The 13,086-nt window shown below is 48.3% G+C and overlaps 1 protein-coding gene and 2 non-coding genes across 5 annotated transcripts in view; 2 read left to right on the forward strand and 1 right to left on the reverse strand.

The window, feature by feature from the left end:
* SEC24B (SEC24 homolog B, COPII component) overlaps positions 1-11,045 on the reverse strand; it is a 118,215-nt gene extending 107,170 nt beyond the window's left edge. Inside the window, exons 1-3 of one of the 3 annotated variants that reach the window (XM_077278974.1) lie at positions 10,872-11,045; positions 4,797-5,453; positions 314-472 (exon numbers count right to left, since the gene is read on the reverse strand). In XM_077278974.1, the coding sequence (XP_077135089.1) occupies positions 314-472; positions 4,797-5,453; positions 10,872-10,908 (853 nt within the window). In that variant the 5' untranslated portion in view covers positions 10,909-11,045. The remainder of the gene's footprint in view (positions 1-313; positions 473-4,796; positions 5,454-10,871) is intronic. The other 2 variants (XM_077278981.1, XM_077278975.1) reach the window with 2 other exon arrangements.
* A 213-nt stretch (positions 11,046-11,258) lies between these two features.
* Positions 11,259-11,330, forward strand: TRNAA-UGC (transfer RNA alanine (anticodon UGC)). The gene has a single exon. It is a non-coding gene; the product is annotated as a tRNA-Ala (tRNA).
* A 317-nt stretch (positions 11,331-11,647) lies between these two features.
* Positions 11,648-11,719, forward strand: TRNAA-UGC (transfer RNA alanine (anticodon UGC)). Its single transcript has one exon. It is a non-coding gene; the product is annotated as a tRNA-Ala (tRNA).
* The last annotated feature ends 1,367 nt before the right edge of the window (positions 11,720-13,086 follow it).

Raw genomic sequence — 13,086 nt, forward strand, 5'->3', positions numbered from 1 at the left:
CACTAATTGGATGCAGGTTTTACTATTTCATCAGACCAGACCTGACATCCGCCCTGATGGCATATTGAAGCACTACAGCCAAACAGGAGCTGCTGATTGGTTGTAGTGGGGAAGGTGACAACAATTTGGTGTCACCCGCTGGCATCACTGGAACGGCTGTGCAGCAAGAGGTGAGCATCCTGAATTGATTAAGCAGGGGTGATCCAGTAGCACACAACCCCGGAATCTTCCATAGATCAATTCAAAATGATACAAGTTCATGGAAACTCCTAACACCAAACCCTTTTCTGTGTATTCTTGGTAGGACGGTCACCTTGCTGTACTGTGGGCTGAGCGGTATGTGGCGGAGCCGCAGATCCCGGTGACTGGTTTGCAGTAGGTGGATATGTTGCCGTTGAGTTAGTAGCTGATACCGCTGAACTAGGTTGTCCACGATCGGATGTCTGTCCGACTGCAGCAAATGGAGAAGACGCTGAGGGGCGAAAAAAAAGAAAAGTTGGTGTAACTTTTTAACCCTGACTACTACAGTATAAAGTACCGTATATAGTATTTTTGTTTTCCAACAGGACATATGCATGTATGGGATATTTATATAAACCTTTGCTTTCAATCCACATTTAGGCCACGGAGTGTAAGGGGTGCACTTTTTTTCTGCATTACATTTGCTGCATTTAACAGTTCTAGGCATGTGAATTCATGCCATCTCATGTCCACTGTGGGGTTAAAGGTGCTGCTGAACTGTGCATTTTTGGTGCATTTTTCCTTACAGGGTTCTATGGAGAGCCTGAAAAATGCAATGGTATCTTTATACCTAGGAATTGCAATGTTTCAGCACTAAAAATACATTTGCACCTAAAAGATGAAAAAGAGGGAAAGTACAAAAAAATCGTAATCAGAGCAGTTTGCGTAATTTGGTGAAGACATGCAAAGAAAAAAAAAACACGGGAAAATGCACATGGGAGCAGGAGCTAACACTTTAAATGATTTTCCACAGCAATTAAAAAAATAAATAAATAAAATAGTAGGATAAGGTGTCCATGTTGCAGATAAGTGAACAAAATGTACATCTTCACACTTTCCAGCTCTTCTCTTTTTAAATTGAATCTGTCACCAAGTTTTTGCTGCTCAATACAAGAGCTGCATGATATAGGGGCAGAGACCCTAATTCCAGCAATCTTTCACTTACTGGCGGCTTTCTGACATTTTGACAAAAATCACAATTTTATCTGTTGCAGATCTAGCAGTTCTCTGAATGCTGAGCTCTATATAAACCTACCTAAACCACTGATTGGCAGTTTTCTGTGTACACTGTGCATAGGCAGAAAGAAGCCAATCAGTGGTGGGGACAGGTTTATACAGAGGTCATATATAGAGGACTAGGTGACAGGAGCCTTACTAGTCTTCTAGTTAGAATTTCCTGCTGATAAAAACAAGCAGCCCAGTAAGTGATACATTGCTGGAATCAGGGTCTCTGCCCCTACATTACGCCATTCTCAGATTAGGTGGCAAAAATCTGATCTAGTGACAAGATTACTTTTAGAGTTGTAGAATATCCTTCACGCTGTCCAGCAATGCAGTTATTTCTAAAAACCGTAACGTAGGAATGTTTTGTTAAAATCAAATGAAATAAAGCAAAATATGCTGCAGTTCATAGTTGAAATATTATTACCAACATGTATGCCCATATTGCCACTAACGTCTATTACCCAAAAGCCTTATGGTCTTATAAAGACGTGCCTCTGATGAAAAGTTGTAACCAGAGGCTGAGCCACATCTTGCACTTATACAGTGCTCTAATTCACAGGCTTTGATCCACTTCAGGTCATTTAGAAGATGTAATCCACTGCAGCTTACCCAGACACTGGGGCAGCTAATGCCTTACACATCTGTCACCTAGTCATTGGATAGGCATCTGGCAGAATCCGTACAAAACTGTCCTGACCTGAAGATTGCAGACGGTAAGGTGCCAAATTCAGAGCATAAGTACAGTATGTATACTGCTTATCTACAGTACAGATCAAAGGTTTGGATACCTTTTCATTTAAAGATTTTTCTGTATTTTCATGACTGAAAATTGTACATTCACACTGAAGGCATCAAAACTATGAATTAACAAATGTGGAATTATATACTTAACAAAAAAGTGTGAAACAACTGAAATTATGTCTTCTATTCTAGGTTCTTCAAAGTAGCCACCTTTTGCTTTGATGACTGCTTTGCACACTCTTGGCATTCTCTTGATGAGCTTCAAGAGGTAGTCACCAGGAATGGTTTACACTTCACAGATGTGCCCTGTCAGGTTTAATAAGTGGGATTTCTTGCCTTATAAATGGGGTTGGGACCATCAGTTGTGTTGTGCAGAAGTCTGGTGGATACACAGCTGATAGTCCTACTGAATAGACTGTTAGAATTGGTATTATGGCAAGAAAAAAGCAGCTAAGTAAAGAAAACGAGTGGCCATCATTACTTTAAGAAATGAAGGTCAGTCAGTCTGAAAAATTGGGAAAACTTCAAAAGTGTCCCCAAGTGCAGTTGCAAAAACCATCAAGCGCTATAAAGAAACTGGCTCACATGAGGACCGCCCCAGGAAAGGAAGACCAAGAGTCACCTCTGCTTCTGAGGATAAGTTTTTAGCCTCAGAAATCGCAGGTTAACAGCAGCTCAGATTAGAGACAAGGTCAATGCCACACAGAGTTCTAGCAGCAGACACATCTCTACAACAACTGTTAAGAGGAGACTGTGCAGCAGGCCTTCATGGTACCCAGAGGTGCCAAGATAGGACCCGATACAGAGCATTTCCCCTCCACCAAACACATCCTCTTATACCTGTTACTTTAATATCTGCTGCCAACATACACTGTACATAAAGCAGTGAGAAGTGGCAGTATCTGGCTTGCGAAAGTACGACAAATAATCCACCCTACTACTGTCAGGCAGAAGGGACAGTGGCAGCACATAAGACTTGTGGCTAGGACCGCTCTAATACAATAGTATAAAAATATGTACTGCCTCGATCGCATGTAGACATTATAGGGGGCTCAGGCTTACTCAGGTGATTATCACTTGTCACACTATTGGCAAGGTTAATAAGGGTATGTTCACAAGTAGCATTTTTGATTAATTTTCTTCTGCATCAAAAACACAGGTTAAAGCCAGCAAACTCCCCCCCCAAAAAATGTACCACAGTTTAAAAAAAAAAAAAAATCACACAAAGGGTAGGGAATTTTAGAAAGGTCATTCATTTTGCTGTTACTATAAATTGCTGCTTTTTTCTGTATGACAAAAAATTGAGTGTAGACACAATACATGTGAACAAGCCCTAATACATACAGTAACTATTTCTGTCGATAATGTCGGACGTGGGAGAATGTACAAGCCCCATACACCCGAGCCTGTTTTCCCAGCAGGTGATATTGCATCACTGTACTGACTCTTGCTCTCCGTCATTTCCTTTGGGAACATAACCTACATACGACACCTGCACACACAACCCCTCACCACTATCACAAAACCACAAGCTTCTGTTGGAGGTTACAAACCATTCACGGCAGACATTACCAACCTCTCGCACATCACAAAGCCAGTGTATGGAAACAGGCTATTCCCAGCTCGGACACCCAACATGGTATAAAGTCTGATAGATGGGGGTCCCTGGGACTCGCATCTATCTCCAGGCAGAAAATGAATGGAGAAGTAGCTTCAGATACGTGATGGTCAATCAATGTACTTCACTGGGAGCTACAGAAGAGCTGAGACCCACATCTATGAGACCATTTGGGCTGTATCCTCTGAATATGCTGGAAATGTCTAAACTTAGAAAAACCCCTTTAAAGGAAATGGCATTCTTGGCCACAAGAGGAACATATCTGATAATGACATTTCACTTGTAGAATTGTTCACCAGAATCCCCTATTGTCCGAATGCCCTCTCTTTATAGCCAAGTGACATTTTCCAGGACGTCGTGCATCCATTGTCTGGCTGTGAACACACAGGGCTTGTTCAGCAGACTATCCCTCCCACCTTTCATGAATGCTGACCCCCTCCGCTCCAGGCTCACTACGTTTTCCCCACATACCATTAAAGATCTTAAATTCCTCATATAATAAGATATTTTATTTTTTATTTTTTGCAAAACAACAGAGAACCCAACTTTGAGGAAAGGGCTCATGTTTAAGAAAGACCAAGAGAGAAAGTCCCTGCAGCCTTCACATTGAAGGATTAGTCACTACTATAAGACCTGGGTCCCTATGGAATAACGGTGTAATATGGCATCCGATACAGCAAACAATGAAGGCAAACCTCTGTACAAAGATAGGAGACAAAGCCCCCCATAGAGATTTATGGGTACCATACTTCCTTGAGGTTGTACTAAGCAGTAATACTATCATAACCATCGGCCCTGAAGCCCCCCAAACACATTAAACCAGTGACGGCCGAACGCGCTGACATCGACAGATTCAGCTAACAGTGTAATGAGTATTGGTACTCCGGACTGATGACTATCGGGGGAATTAAGTAACCGACATGTCCGATTTGGGATTGCTGATCACTTTGTCCTTCCTGAGGTAAGCCCCATCCTGACATGTCTGGCAGCAGCTCTTTCATAGAGAATACAGGAGGGAGCAACCATCTAAGGTGTATTGGGGGCTTAAGATTGCCTATACCATACCTCTAAAGTCTAACTTAGGTAGCCTTGGTGGATTTCATATTCATGTATGAGCTATGCTGATGTTTATAGGCTAACACAAAGGACGCGTTTTGTAGACTCCCATAGTGGCATATGGACACCATCTTACCTGCACTGGCTTGTTGATGCTTAGTAGCCACACGGCCACCATGAGCTCTGTGATGATCAGCGACTGGAACACACGGTGCACTTCGGTTTTGCAAATCTTGATGAAGTACGTGAGGATGAGAAGTTGGTGGCAGTCTCTGTGTATTACTAGTCACCGGAGGGCCAGTCGGAAGGCCATGGGTAGGGATCACTTGTCCACACTGACTGCTTGCAGGCATGGAGGAGTACGGTGCCCCTTGATAGAAATGACTGGATGTCACGGGTGCAGAGTAGTGACTGGAATGAGTGGATAATCCCTGAGGAGGAAAGGATGAGGTGGCGGAATATGAATAATTGTAGTCACCAGTGAAGGCAGGATATGGTTGCACAGGAGGAGCTACAACTTGGTGCTCTTCTCGTGATGCTGGACCACAAGCACTTTGAGACGGTTCATGATAGAACTGATGGGAACCTTGACTTGTGTTCACATGGTTGGTGTGGAGGGGTGGGATATTGGTGGTCTGTGGTGGAGCTGCATAGTTTGAGTGATAATCAAACCCATACTGGTTATTTGTATGTGAGGGAGTAACTTTACTCGGCACTTGGGAGTAGAATGCTGGAGCGCTGCTAGCTGACGGATATAGTCTGTATCCATGTGGAGGCTGAGGTGGCGCTGGGCCTACAAGAAAGACGACAATATTATTAGGAAAAGATAAAATATGCAATAGTTTCCAGAATCCTACTTTAGAAGAAATATCCACAAGCAGACAACAGAAATACAGTCAAATGCCGTGGTGTTGGAAGCAGACCTCCACACCATTTACATGGAACAAAGAAGGGTGAAGGTACAGGCTCTGTTACTCCAGTACGTAGTCTTGTCCTACAAGCGAGTCACTACCGTCCACCGGACATGTGAAACCAGCCTAATACATGTAGCTTTTTTGCCCAATAATTGTGCAGAGTGGATTAATCATCGGGTCATAATCCAAAGTTTCCCGATTCCCCCTACACAGGACTGTCAGCTCAGCTGAGCGCGTATATAGTGGGTATGGAAAGTATTCAGACCCCTTTACATTTTTCACTCTTTGTTTTATTGCAGCCATTTGGTAAAGTCAAAAAAGTTCATTTTTTTCTCATTAATGTACACTCTGCACCCCATCTTGACTGAAAAAAAAACCCCAGAAATGTAGAATTTTTTGCATATTTATTAAGATAGAAAAACTGAAATATCACAGTCATAATTCAGATCCTTTGCTCAGACACTCATATTTAAGTCACATGCTGTCCATTTCCTTGTGATCCTCCTTGAGATGGTTCTACTTCATTGGAGTCCAGCTGTGTTTAATTAAACTGATAGGACTTGATTTGGAAAGGCACACACCTGTCTATATAAGACCCCACAGCTCAGGCTACTTTCACACTAGCGTCGGGCTCGGCCCGTCGCAGTGCGTCGTGCCGAGGTTACCGACGCTAGCGTTCTCTGCGCCGCACAACGGGGGCAGCGGATGCATTTCTCCAGCGCATCCGCCGCCCCATTGTGAGGTGCGGGGAGGTGGGGGCGGAGTTCCGGCCACGCATGCGCAGTCGGAAAAAGCGGACCGTCGGCAGCAAAAAACGTTACATGTAGCGTTTTTTGTCCCGACGGTCTGCCACAACATGGCGCAACCGTCGCACGACGGGTGCGACGTGTGTCAATCCGTCGTAATACGTCGCTTAATGTTAGTCTATGGGGAAAAAACGCATCCTGCAAGCACTTTTGCAGGATGCGTTTTTTCGGCCAAACGACGCATTGCGACGGATTGCAAAAAACGCTAGTGTGAAAGTAGCCTCACAGTGCATGTCAGACAAAATGAGAATCATGAGGTCGAAGGAACTGGCCAAGGAGCTCAGAGACAGAATTGTGGCAAGACACAGATCTGGCCAAGGTTACAACAGAATTTCTGCAGTATTCAAGGTTCCTCAGAGCACAGTGGCCTCCATAATCCTTAAATGGAAGAAGTTTGGGTCCACCGGAAGTCTTCCTAGACCTGGCCGTCCAGCCAAACTGAGTAATCGTGGGAGAAGAGCCTTGGTGAGAGAGGTAAAGAAGAACCTCAAGATCACTGTGGCTGAGCTCCACAGATGCAGTAGGGAGACGGGAGAAAGTTCCACAAAGTCAACTATCACTGCAGCCCTCCACCAGTCAGGCCTTTATGGCAGAGCGGCCCAATGGAAGCCTCTCCTCAGTGCAAGACATATGAAAGCTTGCATAAAGTTTGCTAAAAAAAAAACTGAAGGACTCCCTGACTCTGAGAAATAAGATTCTCTGGTCCACCAACTTTCACCATCCAGGCTGATGGAACTGGAGAGGATCTGCAAGGAAGAATGGCAGAGGATCCCCAAATCCAGGTGTGGAAAACTTGTTGCATCATTTCCAAGAAGACTCATGGCTGTACTAGCTCAAAAGGGTGCTTCTACTCAATACTGAGCAAAGGGGCTGAATACTTATGACTATGTGACATTTTAGATTTTCTTTTTTAATAAATTTGCAAAAATTTCTACATTTCTGTGTTTTTTCAGTCAATATGGGGTGCAGAGTGTACATTAATGAGAAAAAAAAAATGAACTTTTTTGAGTTTACGAAATGGCTGCAATGAAACAGAGTGAAAAATGTAAAGGGGTCTGAATACTTTCCGTACCCACTGAATATCTGCAATATGAAAAGTGGAGTAAGCCACCGCCAGTAACATCTAGCAGACGCTTTTCTCTTGGGAGTGCAGGAAATTCAATAAACCTGATCCATCTTTCCCCCAGTATTGTGTGTCTGGGGATATTAGATATTCCTGGGTTTGGATAACTTCTCCCAGGAGTATGGGGGTCTTAAAGGGTAACTACAGTACTTTCATGTAATAACTCAGAATAAAGTGTCCTGGGTACACACATGAGGAACACACTATGTGTGGCTATTATACGACTGCCTTGTATACTGAATTTTCTCCAGTTTGCAGGCTTTCTCTAATTTGCAATCCAGTAGGAGCTGTCAGGAGGAGGAGCGGCTCTAACTTCTGCCATACAGAGTACAAGACCCTAATGGAAACCTGCATCTTATCCCCTCAGTAGCATACGGAGAAAAGCAGCAGCATAGAGGAAGTGAAACAGCAGTACTGAGCAGTGTAGATGTGAATACAGCTCTGGGGTGAGGTACAAGACTATTGAGAAAGCTTAGTTTGATCTGAGTTTTAATCTGATGGTTTCTTCAGCTTGTGCCTCACTTATCAGCCCTTCTCCATAAAGTATAATAAACTCTGTAACCTGACAGGCAGCGGGGAGCCGGCTGTCAATCAACATTATATTGGCAGTGACACCCAGTCAACAAAGCAGATCAGAGGAAAAGGAACTTCTCTGCTGACATGACATCCCCAGCAGGAGTGGACCTGGACCGCTCTGAGCCAGAACAGATCTTGGCACGGCATAACAGGCAAATAGTTACTAATTACCTGCCTAGAAAGTTATTGGCCCCATAGAGAAAAAAAACATGCATTTTTTAAAATCTCAAGAAAAAAAATCCCTCCTCATAGGAACAACAAAGAGGATTTCTTGTAGAAATTAATATGAAGAGTTTTCCGAGCATTTTTATAGTTGCTTTTAAGGAAAACGGTTTTGAATTGACTCCAGAAATCTGTTAAAAAACAGACACAAAAAACCTGAGTGTGAACTTAGCCTTAGGCCTCATTTAAACATCTTTGTTTCAATACATACCCAATATAGTTTAAGGAGCTATTTATATGTCAATCGTTGTTTGGGGTCAAATTGTCAAGTAACAAAGCAAAAAAAAAAAAAAAATTAACAAACAAGTCCGATTTTAATCAGAGCCATGGAACAAGCTAGTTAATTCAAATCAGCGCGTCGAAGAAAGCCTCAGACCGCAGACAGCTGCGATCCCAGTGCTCGAGCGCTGCCGTATTCCAGTGACTGCTGCAAACAGAGCGAGAAATCTCCAGGGTTTTTTTTTTTGCATGTAAGGAACATTGAGGAATCTCTGATGATAAAACTGACCAAACACTGATGGAAATAGGTCTGTTTGTCCCACGTACGAGAATAATCAGAAGTCCGAATGAGGCCTTCTAGTCTAATAATACGGCCTACTACAAAATCCCATCTGTCACATAGCACCACTGTCCACTGAAATCCACAGCCAGGACCCAAAGACCCCATAATACACCGACCACACAAAACGACGGCCCGGATTGTGCAGCCTGCTGTACACTACAGTCATATGGAGTAAACGGGGGATTTTGCTCTCCTTTCCCAAAGATGGCTAGTATTCATCCAAACCAGGAGAAGGTGAGGAATCCAAGAGCCAAGTAGTCACATATGGAAGCCACCGGAGAATGGCGGACCTATCAATGTTAATAACCTGGCTGACTGACCCCCTTGTACAGGCCCACCATGAATAAAAGGAGCTCAAAATCCAGAATTCTGTACAGAACTGTGGATCATGTGCTAGCAGAGGTCCAGGCACGTTCCAACTGTGGCCGCCATTGGCCTCATATGTGATATATTTGTTTTCTTTAATATTGTGACAGAGCTGGTTACGAGGTCAGCGTCACTGTTTTCACAGGCCGGGCTCCACATATGACGTCAGTGACCTCGTAAACGGGTTCCGCCACGTGAGGAGCTGACCTTCTACTGGAAGCCACACTGGGAGCCCGGCTGTGGGGGCAGTGACGTCACACTGGGAGCCCGGCTGTGGGGGCAGTGACGTCACACTGGGAGCCCGGCTGTGGGGGCAGTGACGTCACACTGGGAGCCCGGCTGTGGGGGCAGTGACGTCACACTGGGAGCCCGGCTGTGGGGGCAGTGACGTCACACTGGGAGCCCGGCTGTGGGGGCAGTGACGTCACACTGGGAGCCCGGCTGTGGGGGCAGTGACGTCACACTGGGAGCCCGGCTGTGGGGGCAGTGACGTCACACTGGGAGCCCGGCTGTGGGGGCAGTGACGTCACACTGGGAGCCCGGCTGTGGGGGCAGTGACGTCACACTGGGAGCCCGGCTGTGGGGGCAGTGACGTCACACTGGGAGCCCGGCTGTGGGGGCAGTGACGTCACACTGGGAGCCCGGCTGTGGGGGCAGTGACGTCACACTGGGAGCCCGGCTGTGGGGGCAGTGACGTCACACTGGGAGCCCGGCTGTGGGGGCAGTGACGTCACACTGGGAGCCCGGCTGTGGGGGCAGTGACGTCACACTGGGAGCCCGGCTGTGGGGGCAGTGACGTCACACTGGGAGCCCGGCTGTGGGGGCAGTGACGTCACACTGGGAGCCCGGCTGTGGGGGCAGTGACGTCACACTGGGAGCCCGGCTGTGGGGGCAGTGACGTCACACTGGGAGCCCGGCTGTGGGGGCAGTGACGTCACACTGGGAGCCCGGCTGTGGGGGCAGTGACGTCACACTGGGAGCCCGGCTGTGGGGGCAGTGACGTCACACTGGGAGCCCGGCTGTGGGGGCAGTGACCTCACACTGGGAGCCCGGCTGTGGGGGCAGTGACCTCACACTGGGAGCCCGGCTGTGGGGGCAGTGACCTCACACTGGGAGCCCGGCTGTGGGGGCAGTGACCTCACACTGGGAGCCCGGCTGTGGGGGCAGTGACGTCACACTGGGAGCCCGGCTGTGGGGGCAGTGACGTCACACTGGGAGCCCGGCTGTGGGGGCAGTGACGTCACACTGGGAGCCCGGCTGTGGGGGCAGTGACGTCACACTGGGAGCCCGGCTGTGGGGGCAGTGACGTCACACTGGGAGCCCGGCTGTGGGGGCAGTGACGTCACACTGGGAGCCCGGCTGTGGGGGCAGTGACGTCACACTGGGAGCCCGGCTGTGGGGGCAGTGACGTCACACTGGGAGCCCGGCTGTGGGGACAGTGACGTCACACTGGGAGCCCGGCTGTGAGGACAGTGACGTCACACTAGGGTTACATGGACTGGGCACAGTAGTGGGGAGCACGCAGGGTCGGGCACGTACAGGACAGATGACTGACGCCCCCATTATAGCTCCCCAGCAGGGACCAGGCTGTGATGTCAGCAGTACGCGCCGGCCGCGATCAGCTGCACACGTCCCCACTCACCGTTGTGCTGGGCGGCAGGAGGCCCCGGAGCGGACATGACTTCGGCAGTTCGCGCTGATGGTGCGTCACTAATAGCAGCCCCCGGCTGCAGGACCCTCCCGTCACCACCGCAACCACCGGCTTGTGGGAGGAGCTAGCTGCCACTTCGCTGTGAACGGAAACATCATGTGACCCATAGTTAGCCCATGCCTATGACTGAGCTGAGGTGTGGGAAGTGTGCGCCCTCCAGCGGCCGGAGGATGGTGATGCGTGGCTGTTCTCATTGCCAAGTTCTGTAGCGAAAACAGAAACCAAAAACACCAATCACAGACATCACACAGATTCCGGGGGCGGGACCCGGCTGTGCTAACTACATAGGAAGTGTGAGGCGATGAAAATCTATATGGAGGGGATGTAGCTCAGTGGTAGAGCGCATGCTTTGCATGTATGAGGCCCCGGGTTCAATCCCCGGCATCTCCACAGTAGTTTTTATTTCCGTCAGCTGTATGAGCGGAATTTTATTGTGGCTTTCTATTAGACGTTACAAAATTTCAGCATTTTGTAAAGATTACATCACACTTCTATGCGCCCATTATTCCCGCGCTCTTCCTACATGAACACGGTATTGTGTTCTCATGGGTCTGACTACGGACAGGCTTTTTATCTGGGCGCAGCGCCGCCTCTCCTGTGAGTACTGCCGTTTAAAAAGGCGGTGCAAGGCCAGCATACAGGGAAAGGACGTACTGACAGGCGGGAAGCAACCTCATCAGCCCTGTGGAGAATATCGCCAGCCGTGCGGGGATGTAGCTCAGTGGTAGAGCGCATGCTTTGCATGTATGAGGCCCCGGGTTCAATCCCCGGCATCTCCACTTTTATGACTTTTATTTTCCATTCTATTTTGGAGCAGGTTTAAACCGCTGCGGAATCAGCACAAAGAAGTGACATGCTGCGGAATAAATAACGCTGCGTTTACGCGTGTTTTTTTCCGCAGCATGTGCACTGCGGATTTTGTTTTCCATAGGTTTACATGGTACTGTACAACACATGGAAAACTGCTGCCAATCCGCAGCAAAATCCGCATCGTGTGCACATAGCCTCATCGCCTGTAAGTAGCAGCCATTACCATCCACTCTGACACATAAATATGTGGGCAGTCATGTCCACAGCCCCAGTGTACTGCTGCTTTGTCTCTTCTTTACCCAAGTATTGCGCTGGAACCAGGGGCGCCGCTATCATGGCGCAAGTTGAGCCCTTTGCTTCAGGCGGCAGTCGTCACTGAAAGATGGGGCGGCAGAGCGGCGGTCTGAACACCTGGTGCCGACTCTCCATAGTCCCTGACATTTGTTGAGTGTCACTAGTGCGGTGCGCGCGCCTGCTCACAACCCACAACATCACCGTTAGGTTGGGCTGCTTTCACACTAGCGTCGGTACGGGGCCGGCACGCTGCGTCGGCCCGACGTACCAACTCATACTGTGAAATAAATGCCCGACGTGGGCAGCGGAAGCAGTCTTACGACGCTTCCTCTGCCCCATTGTAAGGCCCGGGGAGGAGGGGGCGGAGTTTCAGCCGCGCAAGCGGGGTCGAAAATGGCGGTCTCGACGCACAAAAAAAGTTACATGTAACTTTTTTGTGGCGGTGGTGCGCCAAAACACGACGCAACCGTCGCACGACGGTTGGGAAGTGTGGCGATACGTCGCAATGCGTCGGTAATGTTAGTCTATGGGGAAAAAACGCATCCTGCAGACAACTTTGCAGGATGCGTTTTTTCTCCTAAACGACGCATTGCGACGTCCACCGAAAAACGCTAGTGTGAAAGTAGCCTTAGTCACAACCCACGGTGTGCAATATCAGCCAGTCATCTCTGCACCCGCAGAGGAGGGGAGGAGTCAGGGGTCACATGACCGGGACCTCCATGGATTGCAGGACTCTGCCGTGCTGGTTGCCATGGTAAGCTGCCTTATGTGTGGGGTCAGGAGGGGTTTACAGTGTGGATGTAGCAGAGCCGTGTGTGTACGAGGTGTACGGAGCGGAGCTGAATGTGTACGAGGTGTACGGAGCAGAGCTGCGTGTGTATGAGGTGTACGGAGCGGAGCCGCGTGTGTATGAGGTGTACGGAGTGGAGCCGCGTGTGTATGAGGTGTACGGAGCGGAGCTGAATGTGTACGAGGTGTACGGAGCAGAGCCGCGTGTGTATGAGGTGTACGGAGCGGAGCCGCGTGTGTATGAGGTGTACGG

The sequence above is a fragment of the Ranitomeya variabilis genome, chromosome 1 (assembly GCF_051348905.1).
Source record: "Ranitomeya variabilis isolate aRanVar5 chromosome 1, aRanVar5.hap1, whole genome shotgun sequence".
NCBI lineage: Eukaryota > Metazoa > Chordata > Amphibia > Anura > Dendrobatidae > Ranitomeya > Ranitomeya variabilis.